The sequence below is a fragment of the Orycteropus afer genome, unplaced genomic scaffold, assembly GCF_000298275.1.
Source record: "Orycteropus afer afer isolate SDZICR_OR568_19922 unplaced genomic scaffold, OryAfe1.0 scaffold00340, whole genome shotgun sequence".
In the NCBI taxonomy this organism is placed as follows: Eukaryota; Metazoa; Chordata; class Mammalia; order Tubulidentata; family Orycteropodidae; genus Orycteropus; species Orycteropus afer.
In genome coordinates, this window is record NW_006921927.1 from 2,603,585 (window position 1) to 2,619,493 (window position 15,909).

The following is a 15,909-nucleotide window of genomic DNA, read 5'->3' on the forward strand; positions in this document are numbered from 1 at the left end:
AAGAAAAGTAATACAAACAATGAAGATTGATGCATTGGGTGAACACAGAAAATAAACAGCTAATTGGTCCTGGAAAGATGAAAATATATAAATTTAGATGGTTTAAGATCAATGTTATAAAGTATTTGACTTTAAGGCTAAAAATGCAGAATTTAATGTCTGGGACATAAACATGAAAAAATGTTTTGGTATGCAGTCTATTGGCAAGTTCCAGTTTCCTTCCTCACATTCTGATCTCTGTGTGTTTCTTTATTCAGCAGACACCTGCATTTACCACAATGCTCTCGTCCAGTGATCTTGGGTCTGCTTCCTGGGAGCTCATGGTCTGCGTTGACCATCCAAATGAAGAGGAGCAGAGAGATGTCACACTGAGAGTGTCTGGAGACCTGCATGTTGGAGGAGTGATGCTCAAGTTAGTAGAACAGATCAGTAAGTTACTTTCTTTATGGTTTCTCTGTATTTGACAACCTCTCTGCTACATCACCACTAACTCACTGGTTGTTGTAAATATTTCCAGAAATGGAGAAACTCAGCCTTCTGAAAGTAATTCATATCATCTCCTGGTAAGGGCAGTCTTCAGATTATCTAAACCTTGCTTATATTCAAGAGTCAATCTCTCCAATTTTCCCTCTCCCACCAAAAAGAAAATCTTTTTAATGCTATAATCATTATGGAGTTCCTCAGTGGTACAAATGGTTCACACCCTCTGCTGCTAACCAAAAGGTTGGAGGTTCCAGTCTATCCAGAGGCACCTCAGAAGAAAGGTCTGGTGATCTACTTCCAAAAAAATGAGCCAGTGGAAAACCTATGGAGCACAGTTCTATTCTGACACACGTGGGGTTGCCATGAGTCAGAGTTGACTCGATAGCAATTGTTTTTTAATCCTTTATGAGCAGCCAAGTTTTACTTCCTTGTTTGTCTGATTATCCATCTGTAATGGCCCAGAGAACAAGAATGCCAGGGAGAAGAGGAGAAATAGGGGGGCCTGCAAAAGCTTCAGCTGAATTGACTACCCTTGCAATACCTTGAGAGAGTAGTGGTGAATCAAAACTTTCCAGTAGGTCAGGGATTTCATTTTACTTGCATCCACAGTCAACACCCATGGAAGCAGCAGTCAAGAAATCAGATGTATTGCTGAGACACACATGCTGCAAAAGACTTCCTTAAAGTGTTAAGAAGCAAAGATGTCACTTTGAAGACTAAGGTGCATCTATCTAATCCAAAACCAAAAACAAACTCTGCCATCAAGTCAATTCTGACTCATAGTGACCCCCATTGGGCTTCTGAGGTGGTAAATCTTTTGGGAAGTAGATTGCCCATCTTCCTTCCACAGAGCAGCTGGTGGGTGTGAACACCAGCCTTCTGGTTAGCAATCAGATGCCTTAGGCATTATGCCACCAGAGCTCCCAAGCCATGGGATTTTCAATTGCCTCATATGCATGTGAAAGCTGGACAATCAATAAGCAAGATGTAGTAGAGTTGATGGCTTTGAATTATGGTGTTGGAGAAGAATACTGAAAATACCATAGACTGCCAGAAGAGCAAACAAACCTGTCCTGGAAGAAATGCAGCCAGAATGCTCCTTGGAAGCAAGAATGGCCAGACTTTGGTCATGTTGTTAGAAGGGACCATTCCCTGGAGAAGGATATCATGCTTGACATAGTGATATGTCATATTGACATAGTGGCTGCAGCAAAGGGTTCAAGTATAGCAAGGATCGTGAGGATGGGCACGACTGGGCAGCGTTTAATTCTGTTTGTTGTACATAACGCTCACTGAGTGTTGAGGAGACTCATAGAATCACTATGAGTCACCTCAACAACAACAACTTGATGGCACCTAACAGCAACAACAGTAGGTTTGATGATATTATGGATTGAATTATGTCCCCAAAAAATATGTGTCAACTTTGCTAGGCTTTGATTCTCATTGTTGTTGTTGTTATGTGCCGTCGAGTCAGACCCGACTCATAGCAACCCCTCCTTGGGTTTCCGAGGCAGTATCACTACGGAAGTAGATTGCCCCATCTTCCTTCCGAGGAGTGGCTGGTGGGTTTGAACCGCCAGCCTTCTGGTTAGCAGTCAAGTGCCTTAGCCACTATGCTACCAGAGCTCCCTCAGTATTATGTAATTATCCTCCATTTTATGATTGACGTAATTTTCCCATTGTAAATCCTAACATCTATGATGTTAATGAGGAGCCTTAATGGTGCACTGGTTAAAGCGCTCAGGTGCTAACCAGGAAGGTCAGCAGTTCAAACCCACCAGGCCCTCCACAGGAGAAAGATGTGGCACTCTGTTTTCGTAAAGATTTATAGCCTTAGAAACCCTATAGGGCAGTGCTCCTTTGTCCTGTAACTTCTTTGTGAGTCAGAATGGACTCTGAATGGCAGTGGATGGCTATGATGTTAATAAGGCAGGATTAGAGACAGTTATCTTCATGAGGCAGGATATAATCTAAAGGATTAGATAGTTCCTTGAGTCAATCTTTTTTGAGATATAAAAGAGATTAAACAAATGAATAGAAATCAGAAGGACCTGACTACCACCAAAAAAGAAGAGCTGGGACCAGAGCACATCCTTTGGACCCAGGGTCCCTGCGCTGAGAACCTCCTTGACCTAGGGGAAGATTGATGCCAAGACACATGGAGATCTCCAAGGAACACCAGACCCACAGGCGTTAAAAGCCAGCGCTGTTGGAGAAAGTCTTCCACTATAGCCAGTGCTCTGAATTTAGACTTCTAGCTTCCTAAACTGGGAGATAATAAATTTCCGTTGTTAAAGCCATACACTTGTTGTATTCCTGTTATAGCAGCACTAGAAAACTAAGACATATGCCATATTTCCACAAGGACTGGTGACACCTAGGATGACTTTAAATGGCATCACATTAGACTAGTGTGTTGATTGCTAACACTTCTGATTACTCAGTGATACAGTCTGTTGTTGTTGTTGTTATGTGCCATTGAGTCGAATCTGACTCACAGCGACCCCTCCTTGGGTTGCTGAGGCAGTTATCACCACGGAAGTAGATTGCAAAACGTTTCTTCTGAGGAGTGGCTGGTGGGTTTGAACCGCCAGCCTTCTGGTTAGCAGTCAAATGCCTCAGGCACTATGCTACCAGAGCTCCCGTGATACTTGGTGTTAATATGTCTTTGAATACTTTACCATCGATTACTCTTCCTGTTTAAACAGAGAGAAGTCTTCAGAGTCAGATTCTTCTCATTAGGAGTTAACATTATTGAGCTACAATATACTACTGTTTTATCTTGTTATTTATCGTTACCTTTTATTTATGGATGCTAGCTTATAATGAGCATTACTTGAGAAACAAAGTTTTTGCTCTGTTTTTAAGTAAATCTTTATTTAAGGGAACTCCCTCGGTGGTGCAAACGCTTAAGCACTCAACTACTAACCCAGAGGTTAATGATTCAGGTCCATCCAGAGGAGCCTCAGAAGAAAGACCTGATGATCTGCTTCTGAAAGTAGCAGCCATTGAAACCTCTATGAATCTCAGTTCTACTCTGCAACACATGGGGTCCCTGCAACTCAGAAATCTGGCCACTAGTTTTATTTGAGTAAAACCTACATACAAAAAAGTGTACTTATCCCAAGTATACAGTTCAATGAATTTCCACAAAGTCATGTAACCACCACTTAGATCAAGAAACTGCGCATTCCCAGCAGCCCCCTCCAAGGGCCCATGTCTGACCCTTGCAAATCACCACCAAGGAAAACCACTGTCCTGACTTCTAACACCACAGAAATAATTTGGCTTGTTTTTGAACTTTATTGCATAGGATGAACTCTCACACACCTGTTTTCTTTCACTCAACATTATGTTGTGAGATGTATTCATATTGTTGTGTATTGTTCTTTTTGTTTCTTTTCATGACTGTATGACAATGGTCCATTGTATGAATATGCCACAGTTTATCCATTTCTCGACTGATGAACTTTTGATGTGCTTCCGTTTTGGAGGCTCTTACAGCTAGGGCTGCTATAGTACATATCTTTTCGTGAACCTTTGTACACATTTCTGAGTGAAATTGCTGAATCATAGGGTTTTCCAGAGTGGTTGTATCCATTTACTTTTCTACTAACAGCATATGAGAGAAAGTTTTCTAATTGAAGAAAAGAAAGAAAAAAACTTAAAGGAAAAATAACAGGTAGATAAAAATACTGGAATGTCTTAATTTAGCAAAATAAAATCATGAAGGCTCCACTCAAGTAAGATTAGGATAGATTTGATAGAAAGAGCTCTGTGATAGGCATTAACTGTGTGACCTTATACAAGTTGTTTCACGTCAATGGGCCTCATTTTACTACTGTTAACCGAGAATTAAAGCTACCAAACTGCCCTTTGAGCTCTATGGTTCCATTTTTTGTGGCTGTTTCCAGACAAAGATAGCAGACATTCTAGTATACAAAATGATTGTGACCATTCCCTGAACTTCATCACATTTCCAGTGCTTGATTCCCTCTAATTCCTCTGGGTGCCAAGTATTTGAATGTCATCCCTACTGTATGCCTCACACTGTGCCCCCTTTTATGCCCCCAGGATTGTCAGCAAGCTGGGAAATTTTCCTCTTCTGACATATTCATTGGAAACGTCCAGCATTAAGTGATGTTGCCTGTATTAGTCATGTGATAATCAGGCCACTTCTCCCTGTTCATAGTGACTGATAGTTTTTCAAAAATTTGAATGATTTCTGTTCTTTCAGGATGACTTTAACTCAGTGGTGGCCTTTGGTACTTAAGTAGCACCCCAAACCACACCTCCTAACTAAGACAGATAATTTTTCATAAGCAGAAGCCTACTCACATTAGTAGGGGGAAAAATATGTGTCTGCAGACATTTGGACCATTCCAGCTATATTATTTCTACATCTACTTATTCCATTGTGAAAAGAAACAGTAAACATCTAGGTAGTGAAAACCAAACAAAACCCACTGCCATGGAATTGATCCTAACTCATAGCGACCCCCACTGGGTTTCCAAGATAGTAAATCTTTACGGAGTAGATTGCCCAGTCTTCCTTTTACAGAGTAGCTGTTGAGGTTGAAGGACCAACCTTCTGGTTAGCAGTCAGATGTCTTAGGTACTGTGCTACCAGAGCTCTTGGTAGTAGGTGAAGTAAATCACATTCTGTATCAACTGTAATTTCTTCAGTGCTAGCACAGGAAGAGAGCAGAAAGAAGTAGGAACTAGGTGCACTCACATAGCTCTACCAGGACCCTGCTGGCTTTGTTTTGCTAATAATGAATCCCATGTAAATAGACACATTTTGTTATACATTTTTGCTTCTGGGGATATTTTCTATTCCCACAGAACAAGTTTTTTAAAATTGTTCCAGGGCAATTTATTTTGTCTACCGCTTTCTAAAGGATCCCAAACCCAGACTAAATCAAACCCATGGCTATCAGTTCGATTCCAACTCTTGGAGACCCCAGAGTAGAACTCCTCCATAGAGTTTTCTTGGCTTCAGTCTTTACAGAAGAAGATCACCAGGCATTTCTTTCTTGGTGCTGCTGAATGGGTTTGAACTACCAACATTTAGTTTAGTACTTGACCACAAACCATCTGAACCACCTAGGGAACACACCAAGGGATTTCTAGAAGGCAAAGCTATTGGAGACAATAAGGTAGAGCTATTGACTTGCTAAATACAAGGTTGGCAAGTGGTCTCATGAAGATTCTATAGCTTGGGTAAAAGAGCTGGCCCTTTGCATGTGGCTGATTCAGTAAAGGGTTTATTGTCCTCCCCATGTCAGAATCTTTATTCTCTACTTAACAGGGAGACAATTTCTGGCAGTAAATCCACTAAGTGGATAATTATTGGTAGCATTCTGCAGTTCCTTAGCAGATGTGCATATTATTTTCCCTTCCCTCCTCCCCTTTGGTCCCTGCCTGGGCCTGACATCTGCCAGGGGCATCCATGGACATGTTCTAGAGACCTGCTAAGGAAACATGCATTCACTACAACAGTCTGTGATGGTGGATGCCTAAGGGGAACAGTAATATTCTGCTTCTTGATCTGGGTGCTGATTTCATAGGTGTTTGCTTTCTTCACATTTTGTTAAACTGTACGAATAAGTTTTATGGACTTTTCCTTATGTCTATAATATTTCACAAAAAAAAAAAAAAATTTTAGCTGAAAGAAAAAGTCATGTGTTTAAAATGATAGAGCTATGCATTAACCAAGAAACCAAACCAAACCCCTTTGCCATTGAGTCTATTCCGACTCACAGCAACTCTACAGGATACAGTAGAACTGCCCTATAGGGTTTCCAAGGCTATAAATCTTTACAGAAGCAGACTGTCTCAACTTTCTCCCACAGAGCAGCTGGTAAGTTCGAGCCGCTGACCTTTTGGTTAGCAGCCCAGTGCTTTAACCACTGTACCATTAGAATGCCTTAGAACTGTGTGGTAGTCACCAACACGTCTGAATGTTCACCACGACTAGAAGGTAGCCTGGCTTTTTGAATTGGAGTTATTAGTTAGGTTTCCTTAGGCTAATTACCTAACTTCCTTAAGCCTCAGCTTCCTCCCCTGTAGACTGTGGATAAAATCAGTCTTTCAGATGGTGTTGAAAATTCACTAAGCAGTCAGGAACAGAAAACAGGAAAGGGAAAATCACTTCTTCCTTCTCCAGCCTTGTAATCACCCCAATCAGCAGAGTCTAACAGAGAGCAGTTGACAAAGCAGGAATGTGGTTTGTGGGGTCCCAGCCCAGGAACAGAGAGCAGAGTACAAATGGTAGGTTTAAAGCTAAGAGATTATAAAACCAGTAAAACCAGTTGCCATCAAGTTGAACCAACTCCATGTGTGTCAAAGTGGAACTGTGCTCCATAGAGTTTTCAAGGGCTGATTTTTTCTTCAGAAGTAGATCTCCAGGTCTTTCTTCCAGAGCACCTCAGGGTAGACTCAAACCTCCAACCTCCAGGTTAGCAGCCAAGTGTGTTGACTGTTTTCACCACCCAGGGACTCCTATGAGATTGTAGCCTCACCTTATTGATGGAGGGAGTAATGGAGAAATATAATTCATATCTTGTTCTCATGTAAGTGATTTAAAAAAAAAAAAAAAACTCACTGTCATCAAGTTGATTCCAACTCATAGCAACCCCTCACTGAATTTCCAAGATGGTATCTCTATGGAAGTAGATTGCCCAATCTTCCTTCCAAGGAGGGGCTGATTGGTTTGAACTGCCAGCCTTCTGGTTATAACAGTCAAATGCCTTAGGCACTGCGCCACCAGAGGTCCCCATATAAGTGATAGGAAAGGAAATGTTACCACCAGTGGAGTGTAAAAGTACAGATGAACTTGGGTTTTCTCTAGTCTTGTGGCCCTCACAGTCTTAAAGGACTCAAATGAATCCAACCTGATAGGCAGGTCTCTAAACCAGATGAAAGGAGCCACATCCCATCCATCAAAGACTATCAACACTATCTATAGAAGGCCATCTGATATGAGCAAATTGATGAGGAACTGGGTAGCTAAAGTCTGCAAGGAGCTGCACAGAGGTTCTGTGACCTAACTCCTTCCTGTAAGAGTTTCTCTGGGCCCAGGGCATTTTAATTAGAGAAATGCCACTGACCTGGTGTCTAAGAGAAACTAAGGGAAATCTAGTTTCAAAATCTTTGTTGTAATCAAGGTGTAAATGGATATACGTCTATATGTGAAATTGAGTGTGAAAATAAACAAAGACAGATACGAAAATGGTGTATGATGAAAGTTCATGACATCTAGGAATAAAGAACAGGAAAAGAGTCAACACTGACACCAACTTTAAAGACTTTAAAGAAGAGAAAAGATTCAACTTGGATGATAATGTTGAGAGAGAAAAATTATTCCACTCTGATTTCATTGTAGACCCTTGGGAAACTAGGAATGTAGTGATAATGATAAGAGAGTTGGATGTTGTACTGTGAAGAGACAGTTTTACTATTCTTCTGTGTGGACTTTTATTGGGAGCTCTTGATAGAATCTTTTGTGATCCAGTGGTGTGAAGATACATATCTATGGGAGAAATAATCTTGATTAAACAAAGGCAAATCCTTATATCCTTCCCAGAAAAGGCCATAGCACTAAAAGATTTTTAGGAAGAGAACTTTAGCATTTTATCATGAACATAATTTTGAATGTTTTTGTTCTTTCCATTAGATATAAATGACAATAAGGTTCAATCACATCAGTCACTATTTTCTACCTGCTCTACAGTTAGAGACTTTGGAGGGAAGCCAAGAATTACCAATACAATACCAAGGAATGATCCTTGGCCACAAAGAACCTAGAAACTAAGTAAAAGAGACACAAAAAGCATCTTCAGATCCTAGAACACCAAGAAAAATGTGTAAGACTTGTTGAACAGAAAACCAATTTGCTCTATAAATTTTCACCCAAATCACAATAAATTTTAAAAAGAAAACTGGTTCTTTCGGGTTTCGAATACAATGAAATTGACTTTGGAGTGCAGAGTTTGTTGTTGTTGTTGTTGATTTTTATTGTGATTTGAGTGAAAATTTACAGAGCAAATACATTTTCCTTACAGCAGTTCATACTCATTTTGTTTCATGACATTGACTGCAATTCTTCACAATGTAACAACTCTCTTCCCCCTTCCTCCCTGTAGTTACTTCTTCCCTGTGTCCTTCTTTCCTATGCATTCCTGCCCCCTGAGCTATCTCCCTGTGCATATACTGCCCTTCTGATCTCCCATGGTTGATTGTTCTAAAGAGTATACCTATGTAGCATAAATGTTCAACCTGTAGACCTGTCTATTGTTTAGCTGGAAGCCATGGGAATGAGTTCAAGTGCAGACCTGAAGGGTAACTAGGAGCCTTAGTCTTGGTGATCTCACCAGGCTTTATCAGACCAGTAAGCCTGGTCTTTTTTATGAATTTTTTATGATTTTTTTATGAATCCTCTCCAGGATCTCTGAGTGCAGAAGTTCTTGATGCTTGGCTATCTCTCATTCTACTTAACTCTGTTTTCCATTTTTACAGACATATCCCGAGACTGGTCAGACTTTGCTCTTTGGTGGGAACAAAAGCATTGCTGGCTTCTGAAAACCCACTGGACCCTGGACAAATATGGAGTCCAGGCAGATGCAAAGCTTCTCTTCACTCCTCAACATAAAATGCTTCGCCTCCGGCTGCCCAACGTGAAGACAGTGAGATTGAGAGTCAGCTTCTCTGCTGTGGTTTTTAAAGCTGTCAGTGATATCTGCAGAATGCTAAGTGAGTACCCTGGAAGGGCCGCTGCGCCCTTTAGACTCTCAGCAAAGGAGTGCAGGAAAATTGGTGTGCTTCTGACCACCTTAAGCAGTTGACTTTAGAGGACACTTTCTTTACTATTAGCAAACATATTTTCAAGCCCAGTTCTTTTTTATTTATTTATTTATGTATCTTTTTCATCATTTAAACCATTTTTTCTTTATTGTGATAAAATGTATATGTTACAAAGAATTTGCCATTTCACCATTCTTCACATGCACAATTCAGTGACATTTATTATGTTCATTATGTTGTACAACCATCACCATTATCCATTCCAAATTTTTCCATCTTAACCATTTAAAGTGTACAGTTCAGTGGCACTGAATATAATCACCATGATGGGCAACCACTATCCATTTTGACATATGCATTCTTCTGTCTGGCTCACTGAAAAACTTGAGTTGATGTAAACCTGTACTGACCAAAATCAAGCCAGTTCTTGATATGTTACTCATTTAAGTGAATTTAAACCAAATGGAATATTATTGGAATCAAACGGATTCATTTCCACAAAGCCCAAAACTATTTCAAAAAAGATTTGTAAATTAAATAGAAAAGCTGATTTAAATTACTCCTTGCCCCCAAAATAATCATTCCTCCTAGCCATACTAAGATCATTATTATACTCAAGACAAAAACAAATTCCTTTAAGTCATTCATCACCATAGAGGTAAGTAGCTCTGTCCACCAAAATCTTTTGTGGAGTTTATTTTAAACAGAAAAGTACATTTAAATTATGGATTGAAATCTAATTAGTATGGATGGATGTCCCAACATTAAACAGTTGTTAGGGAAAACCTGGATCAAACTATTTCTTCTCTGTAGGGACTTTCAGGGAGCTCTGGTGGCGTAGTGCCTAAGGCATTTAACTGCTAACCAGAAAGCCAGAAGTTCAAATCCACCAACCACGCCTCGAAAGAAAGTTTGGGCAATCTACTTCCAAGTAGAAACCCAAGGAGGGGTCACTATGAGTCAGATCTGACTCAACTGCAGTGGGTTTGGTTTAGGGACTTTCATAAAGGAAAACCTTGAACAGTCAAGGTGCTTTTATTGCATATATTTTTTCAAGTTTGTGGGTGTATTCTTAGATTCCAAAGCCACAATTCAGCATTTGAAAACACAGACTAGACAATATATGAGTAGTGATCTATCTTCCCCATTAAATCATAAATGTCTTCTTCATTCATTCACTCATGCAACCCATATTTATTGAGCACCTATTATGTGCCAGTCATTGTAATGAAGCAAGGGATAATTAGCAATAAAAATAACCAAAAATCTCTGCCCTCTTAGAACTTAATGTTTCAACAGGCAGAGAGAGATAATTAACAGTACATGTAATAAACAAGGAAAGAATGGACTGTGCTGTATCATATTCGGGTTTAATGCTTATTCAATAGTAAAACTGTCTTCTTTCTAAAAGAAAAAAAAAGAAGAAAATATATGATGTTAAAAGGTGATAGATGAGAGAGGAGAAAGAAAAAAGGTATTACAGAATAAACAGACTTGGGAATGGTGGTACTGGGTAGTGATACAGCATTAAGAAGAGTGAAAATTAAAACCATTTCCTCAGCCAGTTTGTATTCATAACACCCAGAATAATGGCTGGCACATACAAGTTGCTCCATAACTGTTTGTTGACTGAACAAGTGGAAGTACACATTTCATTACAGAATAAAGCTTGCAGAGGCGTCCCTTATGCTTGGTGTATAAATAACAAGTCCAAGAAACTCTGCCTTCAGTAATACTCTAATGAAGATTTGAAAACAAAAACAGAGGGTTAAATGAAATGTCATATTCCACACCCTGCAGTGGAGTGGAAATGCACATCATAACTGATACCTCAAACTTGATGTTTTGAAATAAATCAAAACAGTCAGAAGTTCTTCACTGTTTCTGCACGATTGTTCTAAAGGACTCACGTTGGCATCATTGCTGTTTATATCTTACTAGTTGAAACAATAGTTTTTCCCTTGAAGAAAAGAAAAGACACAAATCTTTGGGCTTGGAGATATAGATGTTTTGTTTTGTTTTAATGCTTCCACTGGAAATTTTGATTTGTCACCAAGTTTTGTGTATAAATTATGTTTTGGACCAATCACAGGCTCCTGTCACAACTTATCAGATTTCCTTGGTTACTGGGGAGAAAATCAAGCTGCGCTGCTCGTCTCAGTGAGTGAACTGAATAAGTGGGAAGGCCTCATGGAATTAGATCTTTTACCTCCAAAGGCTGCCCAGAGACCCTAAAACATCCAAATTCCTTGGCTTTTACCTGGGATCATAGCAGCACAGTCTGGTTCATTGTTATCAATAGTTCTGACTGGCAGTTATCAATATATTTGATTGATGGGGAGAAATAGGGTTCATCCTCTTAGTTTGGGTGCTCTAGGAACAGAGCCTGAGACAAGGATCAGGTAAAATAGTTTATTCAGGAGGTGAGGCCAGGAAACACTGGTTGCGAGCTAAAGATGTGAGATAGGGAAGAGAAGACCACCAATAAGAGTGTCACCAGCCAAGGTATACTGTGGGTATCCAGGGACCTCTGCGAGACATACCTCAGAGCTATACCACCTAAGGGGTAAGGATATTGAGGTTATTAAACACCAGCTTTTGTCAATTGTTGAGAGCTGCTCTTGAAGACCATCAATTCCCTGAACTTGTGGGCAAAGTAGACTTTGGTGGACAGAGCAAGTCCTCTGATAAAGAGATGCATGTCCTAGCTGCCATAGGAGGTCAGGCTTGCATGCCCAAAATGGTGAGGGCCAAAAAGAGATGAGCAGAACACTGACAGTGTTTGTCACAGCGATGAAGTTAGCTCCTGGGCAGAGGGATAAGACCAAGTCTTTCAGAATATAGGAGCTCTGGTAGCATAGTGGCTAAAGCACTTGACTGCTAACCAGAAGGCTGGTGGTTCAAACCCACCAGCCACTCCTCGGAAGGAAGGTTGGGCAATCCTACTTCCGTAGTGATACTGCCTCGGAAACCCAAGGAGGGGTCGCTATGAGTCGGGGCCGACTCGACGGCACATAACAACAACAACAACAACAACAAAGAAAAAGGGAGAGCTCTGGTGGTGTAGTGCATAAGGCATTTGACTCCTAACCAGAAGGCTGGCAGTTCAAACCCAACAGCCACTACTCTGAAGGAAGGTTGGGCAATCTACTTCCATAGTGATACTGCCTCAGAAACCCAAGGAGAGGTCATTATGAGTCGGATCTGACTCGATGGCAGTGGGGTTAAAGAAAAAGGGAGGCAAGGCCTGTGGTCGTTTAACAAAAAACAAACCACTTGCTGTGGCGTTGACTCTGTGGGTCAGAGCAGAGCACCATAGTGTTTTCAGTTGGCTGATATTTCCGCAGTGAATTGCTGAACCTTTCTTCCAAGGCGCTTCTGGGTGGACTTGCACCACCAACTTTTCAGTTAGCAGTGAGCGTATGAACCATTTACACCTCCCAGGGAAGTCTTTGGCTGTTTAGAAAGCTTTAAAAAAAAGAGAGAGAGAAGGAAAGGAAAAGAAATCGGTGATGATGGGGAAATAGAGTAGCAAATTGCTGATAGTGGCTGAAGCCGAGTGATGGACACGTGAGGAATTACACTGTTGCCTGTACTTTTATTATTTTCATAGTAAATTAAAAAACAAACCATAAATTTTACTAGACTGACTCTCCCCCTACTTTCTGACACCCCCCACCCATCTCCTACCCATTTTTTTTAATATATTTTTGAAAAAATTAAATTTTTCTCTTGTATATATACTATTATTTGCCTCAGCTGTCTATACCTCACATGCACATTGCAGTGTCCTTCCTTTCCCCAATGTTATCATGCTGGTCACAGACTCTTCCCATCCCATCCCTCCCCTCACCCAAATCAACATGTGACTCCCAACTAGTCCAAAATTTTCCCTTACCTTCCCTCCCAACTCGGGTAACCCACAATATGTGTTTCCTTCTGGAAGTAAACTTTTCCTTGACTTTTTACAATAATGGGCTCATACAATGTTTGTCTTTATGCAGTTGACTTATTTCGCTCAGCAGAATGTCCTCCAAATTCATCCGTGTAGTGAGATGATTCAGGTATTCTTCATTGTACTTTAAAGTAGCATAATATTCCATTATGTGAATGTACCATAGTTTGGTTATCCATTCATCTGTTGATGGGCATTTAGGTTGTTTCTATCTCTTTGCTGTAGTGAATTGTGCTGCAATGAACATGGGTGTGCATATGTCTGTTTATGTCCTGTCTCTCACCTCCTTAGGATATATTCCTAGTAATGGAATTGCTGGATCAAAGGATATATCTATTTTCAGTTTTTTAAGGAAACACCATACCATTTTACACAATGGTTATACCATTTTGCAGTCCCACCAGCAGTGTATGAGGGTTCCAATCTTTCCACAACCTCACCAGCATTTATTACTTTTTGTCTTGTTGAACTTTGCTATTATTGCTGGGGTGAGATGATATCTCATTGTTGTTTTGATTTGCATCTCTCTAATGGCTAATGATCGTGAACATTTCCTCATGTGTGTGTTGCCTGCCAGTATGTCATTTTTAGTGAAGTGTCTGTTCATGTCCTTTGCCCATTTTTGAATTGGATTATTTGTCTTTTTGGTGTTGAGTTGTTGAAGTTCTCTATAAAATTTGGAGATAAGTCCTTTGTCAGGTATGTCATATTGTTGTTGTTGTTGTGTGCCATCGAGTCAGACCCAACTCATAGCAACCCCTCCTTGCATTTCCAAGGTGGTATCACTACAGAAGTAGATTGCCCAACCTTCCTTCCAAGGGGCGGCTGGTGGATTTGAACCACCAGCCTTCTGGTTAGCAGTCAAATGCCTTAGGCACTATGCTACCAGAGCTCCTCAGATATGTCATAGCCAAGTATTTTTTCCCAATCTGTAGGTTCTCTTTTTACCCTTTCGGAGAAGTCTTTCGATGTGCATAAGAATTTAATTTTCAAAAGGTCCCAGTCGTCTAGCTTCTCCTCCACTGCCTGTGCATTTTGGGTGATGCTTGATAGTCTATTTATCCCATAAATGAGGGCCCCTAGATTTGCTCCTATTTTATCTTTGATGAACTTTATAGTTTTGGATTTTACATTTAAGTCTTTGATCCAACTTGAATTTGTTTTTGTGTGTGGGGTGAGGAATGGGTCTTGTTTCATTTTTCTGCAAGTGGATATACAATTTTGCCAGCACCATTTGTTCAAGAGGCATCTCTCCCCCATTTAATGGGTTTTGGTCCTTTGTCAAAGATCAGCTGTCCATAGATGAGTGGGTCTATTTCTGGGTTTTTGGTTCTGTTCCATTGGTCTATCTCCTACAATTTTGGGAGTATCTTTTCCCCTCCTACTTCTTCAAAACAGATGCAGTTTGATTCCATTTACTTCTCAGGAATCTCCCAGTAAATAGTTTTCAGTGCACAAAATGACTTTGAATCTTAGGATTTGTTTTTCATTTCTCTTCTTTCTTTTTTGTTATTATTTTATTTCTTTTTAGATATTAGAAGATTCGAAGAACTTTCCTTGTTAAAGCCTCCTGGTGATTATTTTAAAAAGAAGAAGAAGAAAGACAAAAATAATGAGCCCATAATCGAAGATATTTTAAACCTAGACAGTTCTCCAACAATTGCAGGTCCACCAGGTAAGATTCTTGACAAATGTTTCATTGCTCTAGTTTATGGATGTAGAATTTCTTAAAACCCAAGAAGAAATATTTTCTTTCTTTCTCTGTCTCTCTCTCTCTCTCTCTCTCTCTCTCTTTCTCTGTCCATCAAACAAAGAAGGAAGATGAAAACAAGAGGATTGCTGTGTTGAGGAAAGGATATCCAATTAAGTTTAGCAGTAACTGTTTTTTCAGACCTTTTTTTCAGTAAGGTATTCATGATAATTCATTATTTTATTTGTTTTACTGTGTGTCCAATGAATGTAAAATTTTTGTACAACTGGCTGTGAATTGGGGGTAAAATTTTGATACTTAGAAAAGAGTTAAGCTGTGTCACTCAGTTATACTTCTTTTTTCCTGATTCTATCTGTGTGCAATTTTTTCCTGAACTCAGGTTTGCATTGGATTTATAAAGGGAAAGCAATACATTTATTGCATTAATTTATAAAAATAGAAATATTAGGAAGGTATTATTTTCTTTTTATATCAAAATCTCTAAGTTGCTTGCAACATTGAGGACTTTCTTACATTGTATATTCCAATAAAGAGAACAAGAGAGGTATTTGTACTTTCCTTATGTAAATTAGAGCCAAACGATGTATAAATCATTAACTGGTTGGGTGCTTAAAATTGGCAGGTACTGCTATTTGTTTAAAGGGCTTGTCCAAAAACATAATATGATGAGTTGAACATTTACCTCAGGTAGATACACTCCTTGGAGAGAACAATCATGGGAGAAAGAAGGGCTGCTTATGCACAGGGAGACAGCTCAGGGGGCAGGAGTGCATGGAGGGATGGACACTGGGAAGGGGTAACTATGGGGAGGAAGTAGAAGGGGACTATTGCATTGTTGTAAATTGTGGTCAATGTCATGAGACAAAGTGTATGTGAACTGCTGTATGGAAAGTGAATCTGCTCTGTAAACCTTCACCCAGATCACAATTTAAAAAAAAAAGAAAGAAAGAAA

At 39.9% G+C, this 15,909-nt stretch overlaps 1 protein-coding gene across 1 annotated transcript in view; it reads left to right on the top strand.

Moving 5' to 3' along the window:
* Positions 1-278: 278 nt before the first annotated feature.
* FERMT1 (FERM domain containing kindlin 1) overlaps positions 279-15,909 on the top strand; it is a 62,155-nt gene continuing 46,524 nt past the window's right edge. Inside the window, exons 1-3 of the mRNA XM_007952471.2 lie at positions 279-429; positions 9,007-9,240; positions 14,778-14,921. Coding sequence (XP_007950662.1) covers positions 279-429; positions 9,007-9,240; positions 14,778-14,921 — 529 coding nt within the window. The remainder of the gene's footprint in view (positions 430-9,006; positions 9,241-14,777; positions 14,922-15,909) is intronic.